Below are 11,150 nucleotides of genomic sequence, written 5' to 3' on the forward strand. Positions count from 1 at the left end.
CCCGAGCTCGGGCACGGACGGGGGGTGATCCCGGGACCCGCCCGGGATCCCCTGGGAGCGCCCGTTGGGGCGGAGCCTCTTGGAGGCCCCGCCCAGGCCCCGCCCACCCCATCACTGGTTTGGGGCCAAAACCGCCGGGACCGGGACTCGCCGCTGCCGCGGGACCGGAGCGCAGGGAGCGGAGCAGAGCCCGCCGAGCAGCCGGTGAGTGCCGAGCCGAGCCGAGCCGAGCCACCTCCTCGGAACCCCCCCTCCCCGCCCGCAGGGACTCTGTTCCTGCATTCCCCCCCACACCTCGCTGCGCATCCTCTCGGGAATCCCCGGGAGCGGGATGGAGCCTGGAACTCTCGGACTGTCCTGGCCGGGGATTGTGGTCCCTTCCATCTCCCATCCAGGCTGCCCAGAGAAACTGTGGCTGCCCCATCCCTGGAAGTGTCTAAGGCCAGGTTGGACCGGGCTTGGAGCAACCTGGGCTGGTGGAAGGTGTCCCTGCCCACGGCAGGGGGTGGGACTGGATGGGCTTTAAGGTTCCTTCCCATCTAAACCATTCCGAGATTTATCAAGCCCCTTACCTGGATAGGACCGTCTCAGACTGGGTTGGACACCAGCTCAGCTGTGGGATGAGCTGGAGGGATCTCCAAGGTGTCCGAGGAGCTGGATAAGCTCAGAGTAAGGCTGAGAACTGCCTGCAGGGAGGGGACCTGCATCCTGGCTCTGTCTCGTGCCCAGCCTGGGGCTGCTCCCAAGAGGGTCTTGCTGGGACTGCCTGCAGGGTGGGTGCTCCAACACCCCCTTCTTGTCCCCAGCGATGGCCGAGGAGCTCAGTGACCTGCTCAGGGAGTTTGATGAGGTGATGGAGGACTTTGACCGAGGCCCTGCATGTCAGTACCAGCAGCACCTGGAAGAGCTGAAGAGGAAAGTGGGACACAGCGTGTACGACAGCGGCATCGATGAGCTGGAGAGTGAGTCTGGGGCTGGGGAACGAAATGGATGAGCTGGAGAGTGAGTCTGGGGCTGGGGAACAAAATGGATGAGCTGGAGAGTGAGTCTGGGGCTGGGGAACAAAATGGATGAGCTGGAGAGTGAGTCTGGGGCTGGGGCATGAAATGGATGAGCTGGAGAGTGAGTCTGGGGCTGGGGAATGACGAGCCGTGGGGGAGGATGACGTCTGTTGGTGTGGGAGCTCTGGGGTTCCTCCATGGAAAACCACTGAGCTTTCTGCTGATGCTGCCTGACTCATCCCCAGTGGGCTGGATGAGCAACACTGCGGGGATGACCACTGGATCCTGGCCCAGGACCTGCCAACATCTGCCAGGGCTCCTTCTGCCGGGCTGGCTGCTGCATGACTGTGGGAGGCTTGGGATAAGTGGGAGCTCAGAGGGACCCAATTCCATGTAATAATCCTGAGAGTCCTCGTGACTGTGCCCAGACAGCCTCTTGTGATCTTTGGCCCAAGAAAGAAGCTCAGTTGCCTTTTTCCAAGCATTCCTGCTACCAGGGGAAGAGCAGATGGGCTGTCCAAGCACGAGGGAGGACCTGGCAACCCGTGCCACGTGCGTGGTCGGTCCCTGCTCCTGCAATGTGCCCATTGGGTGCCTGTGGCCGAGACCAGGGACTGATGCTTTGTGTGTGCAGGTGCCAGCACGTCCCCCGGAAGCAGCCTCAACTCCAGCGAGGAGCACCTCAACACCCCAGCCGACACTTACCCCACCAAAGGTGAGCCTGGCTCTGTCCTCAGGGGTCTGCCAGTGCTTCCTTCCACGTGCTCAGCCTGGCTTGGTGACAATTGGGCTTCCCTGTATGGGGGGTGTCAGGACCCTGGCGTTCTGGCAGGATCCTGGAACAGCCATCAAGCTGGATTAGTGTGTTCCCGATCAGGAATGGAAATGGGATGGAAACAGCTGCAGCTGGAGCAGCTGTGGTTAGGAACAAGGGGTAGGGGGTCTTTCCTCTCCCAAGTGAGAGGAGGAATGGGAAGACCTGACCATGTTTCTCCCCACTAGCTAAGCTTGGTGACACGCAGGAGCTGGAGGAGTTCATCGCGGACCTGGATAAAGCCTTGGAGGGTACGTGCCCAGCTCTGATCCCTGCACTTCCCACGTGCTGGGGCTCCTCCACTGCCCCTGGCCAGCACCCCTCCTGCCTGGGGGTCCTACTGCAGGGCGCTTGGAGCCCGGGTTTGGTCTTTTCTTTTGGTGAGGGGCTCATGATGTCACTTCCCTCTTCAGGCTCTTTCAGCTGGGGCAGAAATACAGAGGCTTAAGTGTGTTCCCTGTCTGCTGCCTCAGCTTCCCCCAGCTGATGAGCTGGAGGTGCTGGTACCTGGGGAAGGGACTGAGGATATGAAGGCCATGTTGGTCCTGGCAATGATACCCAACAGGACAACCTGCAGAGCTGTTGATGTTTTTGGGAAGATGCAGAGGTGCCTGTGGCTCTCTGCCTGCAGCCTCCCTCCAGCTCCTGCTTGGAGGCTGCTCTTTGCTTGAGGGAGAAAGGTGAGCAGGAGGAAAAGAGGATTTTTCCTTGTGGTATATCCTAGCCCTGTGGAAATATCCCATCTGGAGGGAGGAGAGTGGGTCTGTGTGATGGCAGAAAGGGGAATCCCAGCCTGTGGGTTGTGTTCTTCTTCTCCACGTGCTTCTGTCCTGATGAGGACCAGGGGGTGTCACTGGGGAAGGGGGTGATGCTGTGTTGGGCAGCTCTGGCAGCTGCACCACAGCAGCTCTGTGATCTGGTGAGGTTGGCTGCTCCCCAATAGCTTCCTTGCTGGGGAAACTGAGGCAGGAGCCACACTTCCTCTCACAGGGGAACAGTGTGACAGGCTGGAGGCAGAGAGAACTTGATTTAAAAAAATAATGAGATATTTCCCCCTACACAGACCATGTAAGGCACAGTTCCTGTATCTGTTCCCTTCCCTGAGTATCCAAAATGAGGTGGCTGGTGGGAAGTGTTGCTCTGCAGGCCCCAGCCGTGCTTGGAGGGAGTGAGACAAGAAGGGGACCAGAGCTGTCTCCCGTCCCCCAAATTTCTGCTCTAACCCTGCTGCTGGTGGTGCCAGGGGGTCCAGTGCAGCCCCCCCAGCCATCCTCTCACCATCTTCTTTCCCCTCTCTATCATCCTGCAGAGATGTGAGATGTGGTTCGGGGTTTGGAGAGGAGGATCCCCAGCAGCTGAGCCCTCCTGCTGCCTGCCTGATGCACCCTCTGCTTCTGCACCCACTGCTGGCCTGGGGATGGCTCCTGGGACCATGCTGGGGACAGGGACAGGCGCAGGGACAGGCGGTGGGGACGGATCCGGCCATGGGACAGTGGTGGCAGGACCCTGCCAGCGCCGAGAGAGGAGAACCCGGGGTGGGCACTGGGCTCTGCCCTGCACGGGGGCTGGTGGCTCCTGGGACTGAGTGGGTTGAGGAGGTCTGTGCCACTGATGAAGCCCTTGGAGACCCCCTGGGTGATTTTGGGGAAGGACATCAGTGTTACCTTGGTGTCCCCTCCAGATTGGGAAAGCCTGTTCCCCCAGTGGCATCTGTCACAGGTGGTGGCAGCCACTGCTGGCCCTTTGCTTTGCATGGGGCCCCCCAAATCTGGCCCATCCCTGCCCCCCAAGTGCCTCTGCCCCAGCTGCTGCTGCTGTAAATACTGTAAAAAGGATGTTTTGGGCTGTACAGAGAGAATGTGTTTCTATAAACAGGATTTTAAGCCTCTGTTTGTCTTTGTCCATCCTTTTCCTGTGGGGGGGGGGGGGGGGAGCAGGGATGCCTGGGCCATGCCCCGGCCCTGGGGCTGCCAGCCTGTGGGACTGGCATTGGAAAAATGGAGGGAGAGACCTCAGGGAAGCAAATTCAGCAGCGTGTGCCTGCCTGAAGGAGGGTATTGGATTGGGAACCCCTGGTCCTCCGTTCCACTTGGCTCTTGGACAGTGTGGAGTGGGCGAGGGGGCAGAGTCCATCCCTTTCCCACTCCATCTGCTCAGGGAGATGGGCCACTGCCTGCTCCTCTGTCTGGGGTGGGTGACGCTGCTCTGAGGGTCCTGCTTCCAAATGGACGTGCCCTGGTACCACTTTGTCTTGATACTGCCACTGGAACAGCCCCAGGAACAAGCCTCCCGGGATATGGGTTTGCAGCCCTCTGCCAAGCTGAGCTTGGACAGAGGTTTGGCTGTTGACTGGGATGATGGGTCCCCCCGGGTTTCCTCTCCTTCGTTTCCCTCCTAGAGTTTCCCCTCCCCAGGAGCTGCCCCGTGTGCATTGGAATGACCGACAAGGAACGTGGGTGTCTGCTCGTCCCAGGGCTGGCAACACTGCCCTCCCTCCCTCCCTGTGATCTGCGTGCGGAGCAGGGGCACATGTGGCTCTGCTGCAACTGTCTGAGCAGGAAACGGGCAGTTTCGCTTTCTTCCCTCATCCCTGTCCGCGGGTGCTGAGCAGGAGGATGTTGGTCATCTCCTCTGCCAGCCCCTGGACGTAGAGCTGCCGTAAGAGTCTGCTGAGCCCGCACTAATCCGAGCCCTGGGAGGGAGGGCAGGACAGGAGCCCCGGGCAGGGCAGAGCAGGCATGGGGACACTTTCTGCTGTTGCTGTCCCCGTGTTGTGTGATGTTACCGCTGATCTCCCTCCCAAACAGACCCCGAGGAGCAGGCAGAAGATGGGGGTGAGAGTGTGTGGCAAGGTGGTGATGTTTGGAGTGTCTGTGACACTCAGGGATCTGCCCGTGATGCTCTGTGGGGTCACACAGCCCACATCACCGGGGCCACAGGGACAGGAGACACGAGGACTGTCCCCACTGTGCCAATGGCAGCAACCCCCGTGTCACTGGGCACGTTTTTCCCCTCTGAGTCACTGCTCGCAGCGTTTCACCCTCGCTGTCTCGCTCTGACTCCAGGGTTCATTATTCCACCCACGGTCCCGTTCTGCCTCTGGGCAACACCAGCTCCTCCCCAGCCTGTGTGGGAAGGGATTTTTAACCCACCACCCCCAGTGCTGTCCCCAGTGGGTCACGGTGGTGCTCTGGCTGCCACTGTCCCCAAGTGCCACTCACCCCCTTGCCCCCCGCGGTAGCGGCAAACATTGCCAAGCAGCTACAGAAATAAATATTTTCCAGCCCCAAATCTGCTGTGGCTGATACACCCCCGCAGCCACAGCACAGCCCCGGGGAAGCTCTGGAGGTTGTTTGTTGTGGGCGTTGCCAGGAGCAGGTTGGGGTGTCAGCCTGGACTTCTGCAGCCCCTCAGGGTTGGGGTGGGTGTGGGGATGCTGCCCATGCCCCACAGCTGAGCCCTCCCATCCCGTCAGTGCAGGAGCCTCTCCAGGGCTCATGGGACCTCCTGCCCCCCGAGTGTCAGCATCTGATTGGGTTGGGGCTGGGGGGACAGTGGGATTGCACTGGATACCCCACTGTGTGTGGGGTGACAGAGGACCTAATGCCAGCCCTGTCCTGCCCAGCCTGTGCCAACAGCAGCTCAACCTAAATCTCCATGATGGGCTTCCCAGGGCAGTGGTGGAGCCACCATCCCTGGAAATGTTAAAAAAAACCCATGTAGATGTGGCACTTGGGGACATGGTTTAGTGGTGGCTTTGGCAGGGAATGGTTGGACTCTGATCTCGGAGGGCTTTTCCCACCTCAGTGATCCCATGGTTATACGGCTTGTGCATGCTGGTGAAGCAGATCCCTTTGGGCACAGCGGCTCTTCTGCTGGGACAGGGGCTGGATCTTTTTTCCTGGGAATCTCAGGAAGGGCTTGGGGACACACCTGGATGGTGGGGTGGCACTGAGGTGAGGGCTGTGGCATCCACTGCCCTGTGGAGGGACAGCTGCCCAAGGGCTGTTGTGTAGCCTGGGGGGACCCCTGACCCCCCCATGCTCATGGGGGTACTGAGGCTGAGCAGGGCAGTGGGTTGGAGGCTCTGTGGGTCGGAGGTGGCCCCGCTGTGCACGTGCCATGGAGGGGCTGCAAAAGCAATCAGCACGAACACGCACGTCCTGTGACACTGCCACTCCTCCCCCGGGCCCCCTGCCCACGGCAGCACGGGCGGGGGGAGCTGGAACAGGGCCAAGGAGCAGCTGGGATGGGCTGGATGGGGTGTGGGGCTCTGCAAAGAGCCGTGAGAGGGACCTGAAGGGAACCCACTCTCTGGAGGTACTGGGAGCTGAGGGTGCCAGAGCTGCACGGGGGGTTCTGGAGGCCCCGCCATCAGCTGGGAGCTGCTGGTCCGGGTTGTGGGGGTGCAGGGAGAAGAATGCCAGCCCTGACCAGGCTGGAGCAGGGCTGTGGTGGTGCACAGGGCCCCCAGCGAGGCTGTCCCCGCTCCCTGAGCGCTCCCCACCGCCGTCCCCAGCAGTTGGAGTGTTTTCTCAGAAGCGAGAGCAGCGTGCGCGGGACGGGATGTGGGTAAGAACCGGAGCCGAGGCGGCTGCACGGGCCCCCTGCCTGCAGCTGTTCCCGCAAAACCAGCTTTTCCGGAGCCCCCCTGGGTGTTTGCCAGCGGAGTAGGAGCTGAGCCCCACACGCTCCCTCCCCCGGCCCTCAGTGAGCCCCCTTCCCCAGGCTGGGGGATGCAGCTCCAGCCTGGAGCAGATCTGGCATCCTGGAGACCCAGATGGATGTGCTGGGACATGGAGGGGACAGCTTTAGCAGAAGTGGCCCTGGCTGGAGACAGTCACCTCCCTCACTGACTGCTGGGTGGGCAGCCAGAAACCTCCCTGGTGGCCACCACTGTAGGGACCACCTGTGGGCAGGTGTTGCCTGTGTCTCCCTGCTTTTCCCTTCTCCATATTCCCAGGAAGAAGGCATGTGTGGAGGCATCCCTCAAGGCAGGGCCACCATGCAGGTGCCAGGGCTTCTGTCTGTGCCCGGGAGCTGATAGTCCCTCACCCCCCACACCAGGGCTTGATGTTCCTCGATGAAGGTGCTGGGAAAGATCCTGGAGGGATCTTTCCAGCCTCTGAGGGGGTAAAAAGAGTCACCAGATCTCCCCTAAAAGAAGTTGTGGCCACTCTGTGCTTCAAAGAGGAACCTCAGCCCTCTGGGGAAGGGAAGTCCCCAGCTGCTCAGACAGTCTGGCAGTAGTGATGTAAGAGGCTGTAACTATTTTGGGAGACAGCGTAACCCTGGGGATGCCACCTGCTTTCTTTCCTGTAAAGCCCCCTCACATGTTTTTGTGGAATCGTAGAATGGTTTGGGTGGGAAGAGACCTTAAAATCCACCCAGTCCCACCCCCTGCCGTGGGCAGGGACACCTTCCACTAGCCCAGGTTGCTCCAAGCCCCGTCCAACCTGGCCTTGGACACTTCCAGGGATGGGGCAGCCACAGTTTCTCTGGGCAACCTGTGCCAGGGCCTCCCCACCCTCACAGGGAAGAATTTCTTCCCGATATCCCATCTAACCCTGCCCTCTGGCAGTCTAAAGCCATCACCCCTTGTCCTGTCACTCCAGGCTCTTGTCCTCAGTCCCTCTCCAGTTCTCTTGGAGCCCCTTTAGGCACTAGAAGGGGCTCTCAGGTCTCCTTGGAGTCTTTTCTCCAGGTGAACCCCCTCAGCTCTCCCAGCCTGGCTCCAGAGCAGAGGAGCTCTAGCCCTTGGAGTATGGTGGGATCTTCCCACATTTACAAGAAAGAAGGGAGAAGTTGGGCCCTTTTGGGTTTTCCAGGAGGCTGGTGCCTGCAGACCAGGGTTAGGAAATTCCTCAGCTGTGCTGGGACTGTGCCAACTCCTGAAACAGTCCCTGGGGAGCCTCCATGTGACCCCAAATCACCCGGGGGACAGGAGAGCTCCACAGCAGGGTCAGTGGGGAGTGGGTTCTTCCCCCTCCCAGGGATGCCAGCATCCATAGATGGGAGTAGGCAACCTCCTCTGGGTCCCCCCAGGCTCCAGAGCGATCAGGGGGGTTTGGTGTTTCTTTGGCCACTGCTCAATCTCTGACTTCATCCCCCAGGTATCCAAAGAGACAATGCCGGTGGTGGTGGCCAGCAGGGCATCCTGTCCCCTCGCCCCCCCTCCCTGCCCCCAGTCACTTCCCGGGATTGTTCTGCTCCCTTGGCCAGGGGCTGGATGGGGAGTCCCCCGGGAGCGGGAAGGGACGAGCCTCACGTGCCTGGTGGCTGCTGGAGCTTCGTTCAGCGCCGGAGCACGGCCGGGGCACAGCATGAACCGGGGTAAGGTCATCCTGTCCCTGGGCCTTCTCCTGCCACCACTCCCTCTGCTCCACTAGGAACTGCCCTCCTGCCCCGGGCTGCAGGGCAGGAGCCCCAATCCCATCCCAGCCAAAACCCTCTGTCTGATGGCACCGAGACTGACCCGGGTTGGGGTGAACTGGAGGGAGAACAGCGGGATCACGGCGGAACCAGGACGTGCTCTCTGCTGGCTTAGCTGGCATTAACCTCGTGATTAAACTAATTAATGCAACACCAGGAGAATCCAGCCCTGTGTCACCATTCCCTGGCTGCAAGCCTCCATTCAGGCAGGGGCTAAGCCTGCAAATACCTGTCCCTGACATAATCCCCCCGATTTCTGCGCCTGGAGGCCAGAGGCTGTTCCAGCAGCGATCTTTGGACCTGGAATATCTGCTTTTCCCCTTGCAATTCCTCGTGGTTTGGGAGCACAGTGCTCAGCCACATGCTCCTTCCTCACGTATCCCATGTCCTGCCCACCCAACTGCTGTAGGGAATGTTTAGATTATAAAGTTCAGTTCTTTTCCCATTTTCCTGTGATATTTGCTTTTTTGGGGGGATTCACAGAATCCCACAATGGTTTGATTTGGAAGGAACCTTAAAGCCCATCCAGTTCCAATCCCTGCCATGGGCAGGGACACCTTCCACTAGCCCAGGTTGCTCCAAGCCCCGTCCAACCTGGCCTTGGGCACTTCCAGGGATCCAGGGGCAGCCACAGCTTCTCTGGGCAACCTGTGCCAGGGCCTCACCACCCTCACAGGCAGGAGTTTCTTCCCAATATCCCATCCATCTTTGCCCTCTGGCTGTTTGAAACCATTATTCCTTGGTCTCTGCTGGCTCCAGCAGCATTCCAACTGTGCAGGCGAGTGGGGGGACACTGGATGCTCCCAGATCCCCCCACCCCAGCCACGTGTTTCCAGCTTCTGCTATTTCAGGGCTTCCTGTTTCCCTGAACCAAGCAGCTTCCTGGCAGGCTGGGACAAGCCTGAGACTGTCTCTGCTGTGGTGGGACAGGGCTGTGTTCAACATCCAGCCAGGGGTATTTATTCTTCCTTCTGCTGATGCTCCTGAGCATAGAAAACAATGGGCAGGAAATTAGGGTTGGGGTCTGTGTTCCTTCCCCACAGAGCAGCCCAGTCCCAGCTGAGGGAGCTGGGGGGGCCCAGCCTGGGGAAAAGGAGGCTCAGGGGTCACCTTCTTGTTCCCTACAATTTCCTGGTAGGAGAGTGGGGCTGGATGGGGGTCGGGCTCTGCTCCCAGGGAACAAGAGATAGGACAAAAGGACATGGTCTGAAGTTGTGCCAGGGGAGGGTCAGGTTGGATATTGGGAAAATTCTTTCATGGCAAGGGTTGTCCAGCCCTGGCACAGCTGCCCAGGGCAGGGGTGGAGTCCCCATCTCTGGGGGGATTTAACAGCCCTGTGGGTGTGGCACTTGTGGACAGGGGTCAGTGGTGGCCTTGGCAGTGCTGGGGAAGGGTTGGACTTGATGATCTCAGAGAGCTTTTCCAACCTTAATGATTCCCTGATGGATTCCATGATTCTGTGATCACCCCAGGGCTTTGTGCTCCCCTGGGTTGTTTCCCAGGAGGGACCGGCCACGATTCCAGACCCGGAGAGGAAACCAGGCAGGTTTTGAGCCAGTCGCCATGGGATGAGGGGGAGGAGGAGGAGGAGGAGGAGGAGGAGGAGGAGGAGGAGATGCCCCCAGGGACACGGCGGGATAACGGCAGCTCCGGGATGCTCCCGGCCGGTGCTGAGCTCTGTCCTGCCCGCACCACTGCTGCCCTCTAGTGACCCCCAGCACTGGGACTGGCGGCACTGGTGGCACTGGTGGAGGACTGGGAGGGTGGGCTCTGCTGATGGGAGGGCTTGGCTCCTTCTGGGGCATCACTCCTGGCCCGGGGAGCTTCATGCCGCTGAGGATGGATGCTCACGGACAGGGGTGGAGATTCCCCCTAAACCTCTTGCCGGTGGTTCTTCCGTCCCAGTGCTTGGTCCAAGGTGAGGAGGAGGGAAACTGAGGCACGTTGACTGTCCTTGCCTCCGGGCTGGGACGAGGATGGAGGGGGTTACGGGATCGGGGGGTCTGGGCTGGGGGGCGCCGGGTTAGGAGGGGGTCCAGGGCTGCCTGAGCTCCAGACAGGTCCACCCTGGGGGACAGAGGGGATGGAGCACTCTGGGGGGCAGCGGGAGCCCCCACTCTGTCAGTGGAAGGGGGTCAATGACGGGGGGATCGTCAGCAAAGGGGAGTCAACAGGAGTGGGATCATTGATGGGCGTCTCTTCTGGGGAAGGCAGTGATGGGGTCAAAGATGGGGGGGGCAGTGATGGGGGGTCAGTGATGGGGAATCAGTGATTGAGGGTCAGTGATGGGGGATGTCAGTGACGGGGGTCTGTGATGGGGGTCTGTGATAGGAGTCAGTGATGGGGGTGTCAGTAATGGGGGTCAAAGATGGGTGTGTGTCAGTGATGGAGGGTGTCAGTGAGGGGGTCAGTAATGGGGGGGGGGTCAGTGATGGGGGGTCGGTAATGGGGAGTCAGTGATAGGGGATCAGTGATTGGGGTGCCAGTGATGGGGGTGTCAGTGAGGGGGGGCAGTGATGGAGGGTGTCAGTGATGGGACAGCAGTGATGGAGGGTGTCAGTGATGGGGCGGCAGTGATGGGGGGGTCAGTGATGGGGGTCAGTGATGGGGGGGTCAGTGATGGGGGTCAGTGATGGGGGGTCAGTGATGGGGGTCAGTGATGGGGGGTCAGTGATGGGGGGGTCAGTGATGGGGGGGTCAGTGATGGGGGTCAGTGATGGGGGTCAGTGATGGGGGGTCAGTGATGGGGGGGTCAGTGATGGGGGGGTCAGTGATGGGGGTCAGTGATGGGGGGGTCAGTGATGGGGGTCAGTGATGGGGGGGTCAGTGATGGGGGTCAGTGATGGGGGGGTCAGTGATGGGGGTCAGTGATGGGGGGTCAGTGATGGGGGTCTGTGATAGGT

General features: G+C 60.4%; 1 protein-coding gene across 3 annotated transcripts; it reads left to right on the top strand.

Annotated features, from left to right (window-relative positions):
* Positions 1-81: 81 nt before the first annotated feature.
* LOC127472954 (regulator of cell cycle RGCC-like) lies at positions 82-3,703 on the top strand. Of its 3 annotated transcripts, none has more exons than XR_007905217.1 (6): positions 82-204; positions 807-962; positions 1,636-1,716; positions 2,004-2,066; positions 2,229-2,495; positions 3,125-3,703. XR_007905217.1 is itself a non-coding variant. In XM_051791940.1 (5 exons), the coding sequence occupies exons 2-5, from the start codon at positions 809-811 to the stop codon at positions 3,130-3,132; spliced, it is 306 nt and encodes a 101-aa protein (XP_051647900.1). In that variant the 5' UTR covers positions 82-204; positions 807-808; the 3' UTR covers positions 3,133-3,703. The 3 variants fall into 3 exon arrangements, 1 of the variants encoding a protein (XP_051647900.1); XR_007905219.1 differs by lacking the exon at positions 82-204 and adding an exon at positions 273-669; XM_051791940.1 differs by lacking the exon at positions 2,229-2,495.
* The last annotated feature ends 7,447 nt before the right edge of the window (positions 3,704-11,150 follow it).

The sequence above is a fragment of the Manacus candei genome, unplaced genomic scaffold (assembly GCF_025592945.1).
Source record: "Manacus candei isolate 608988 ecotype Guabito, Panama unplaced genomic scaffold, ASM2559294v1 h1tg000003l, whole genome shotgun sequence".
Classification (NCBI taxonomy): Eukaryota; Metazoa; Chordata; class Aves; order Passeriformes; family Pipridae; genus Manacus; species Manacus candei.

What these genes read in the sequence shown, in the direction of transcription:
- LOC127472954 (XM_051791940.1), top strand. Translation starts at nt 809, where the DNA reads ATGGCCGAGGAGCTCAGTGACCTGCTCAGGGAGTTTGATGAGGTGATG. An exon ending in CGGCATCGATGAGCTGGAGA is followed by an intron (nt 963 to 1,635) that starts GTGAGTCTGGGG and finishes TTGTGTGTGCAG; the next exon opens with GTGCCAGCACGTCCCCCGGA. An exon ending in CGACACTTACCCCACCAAAG is followed by an intron (nt 1,717 to 2,003) that starts GTGAGCCTGGCT and finishes TCTCCCCACTAG; the next exon opens with CTAAGCTTGGTGACACGCAG.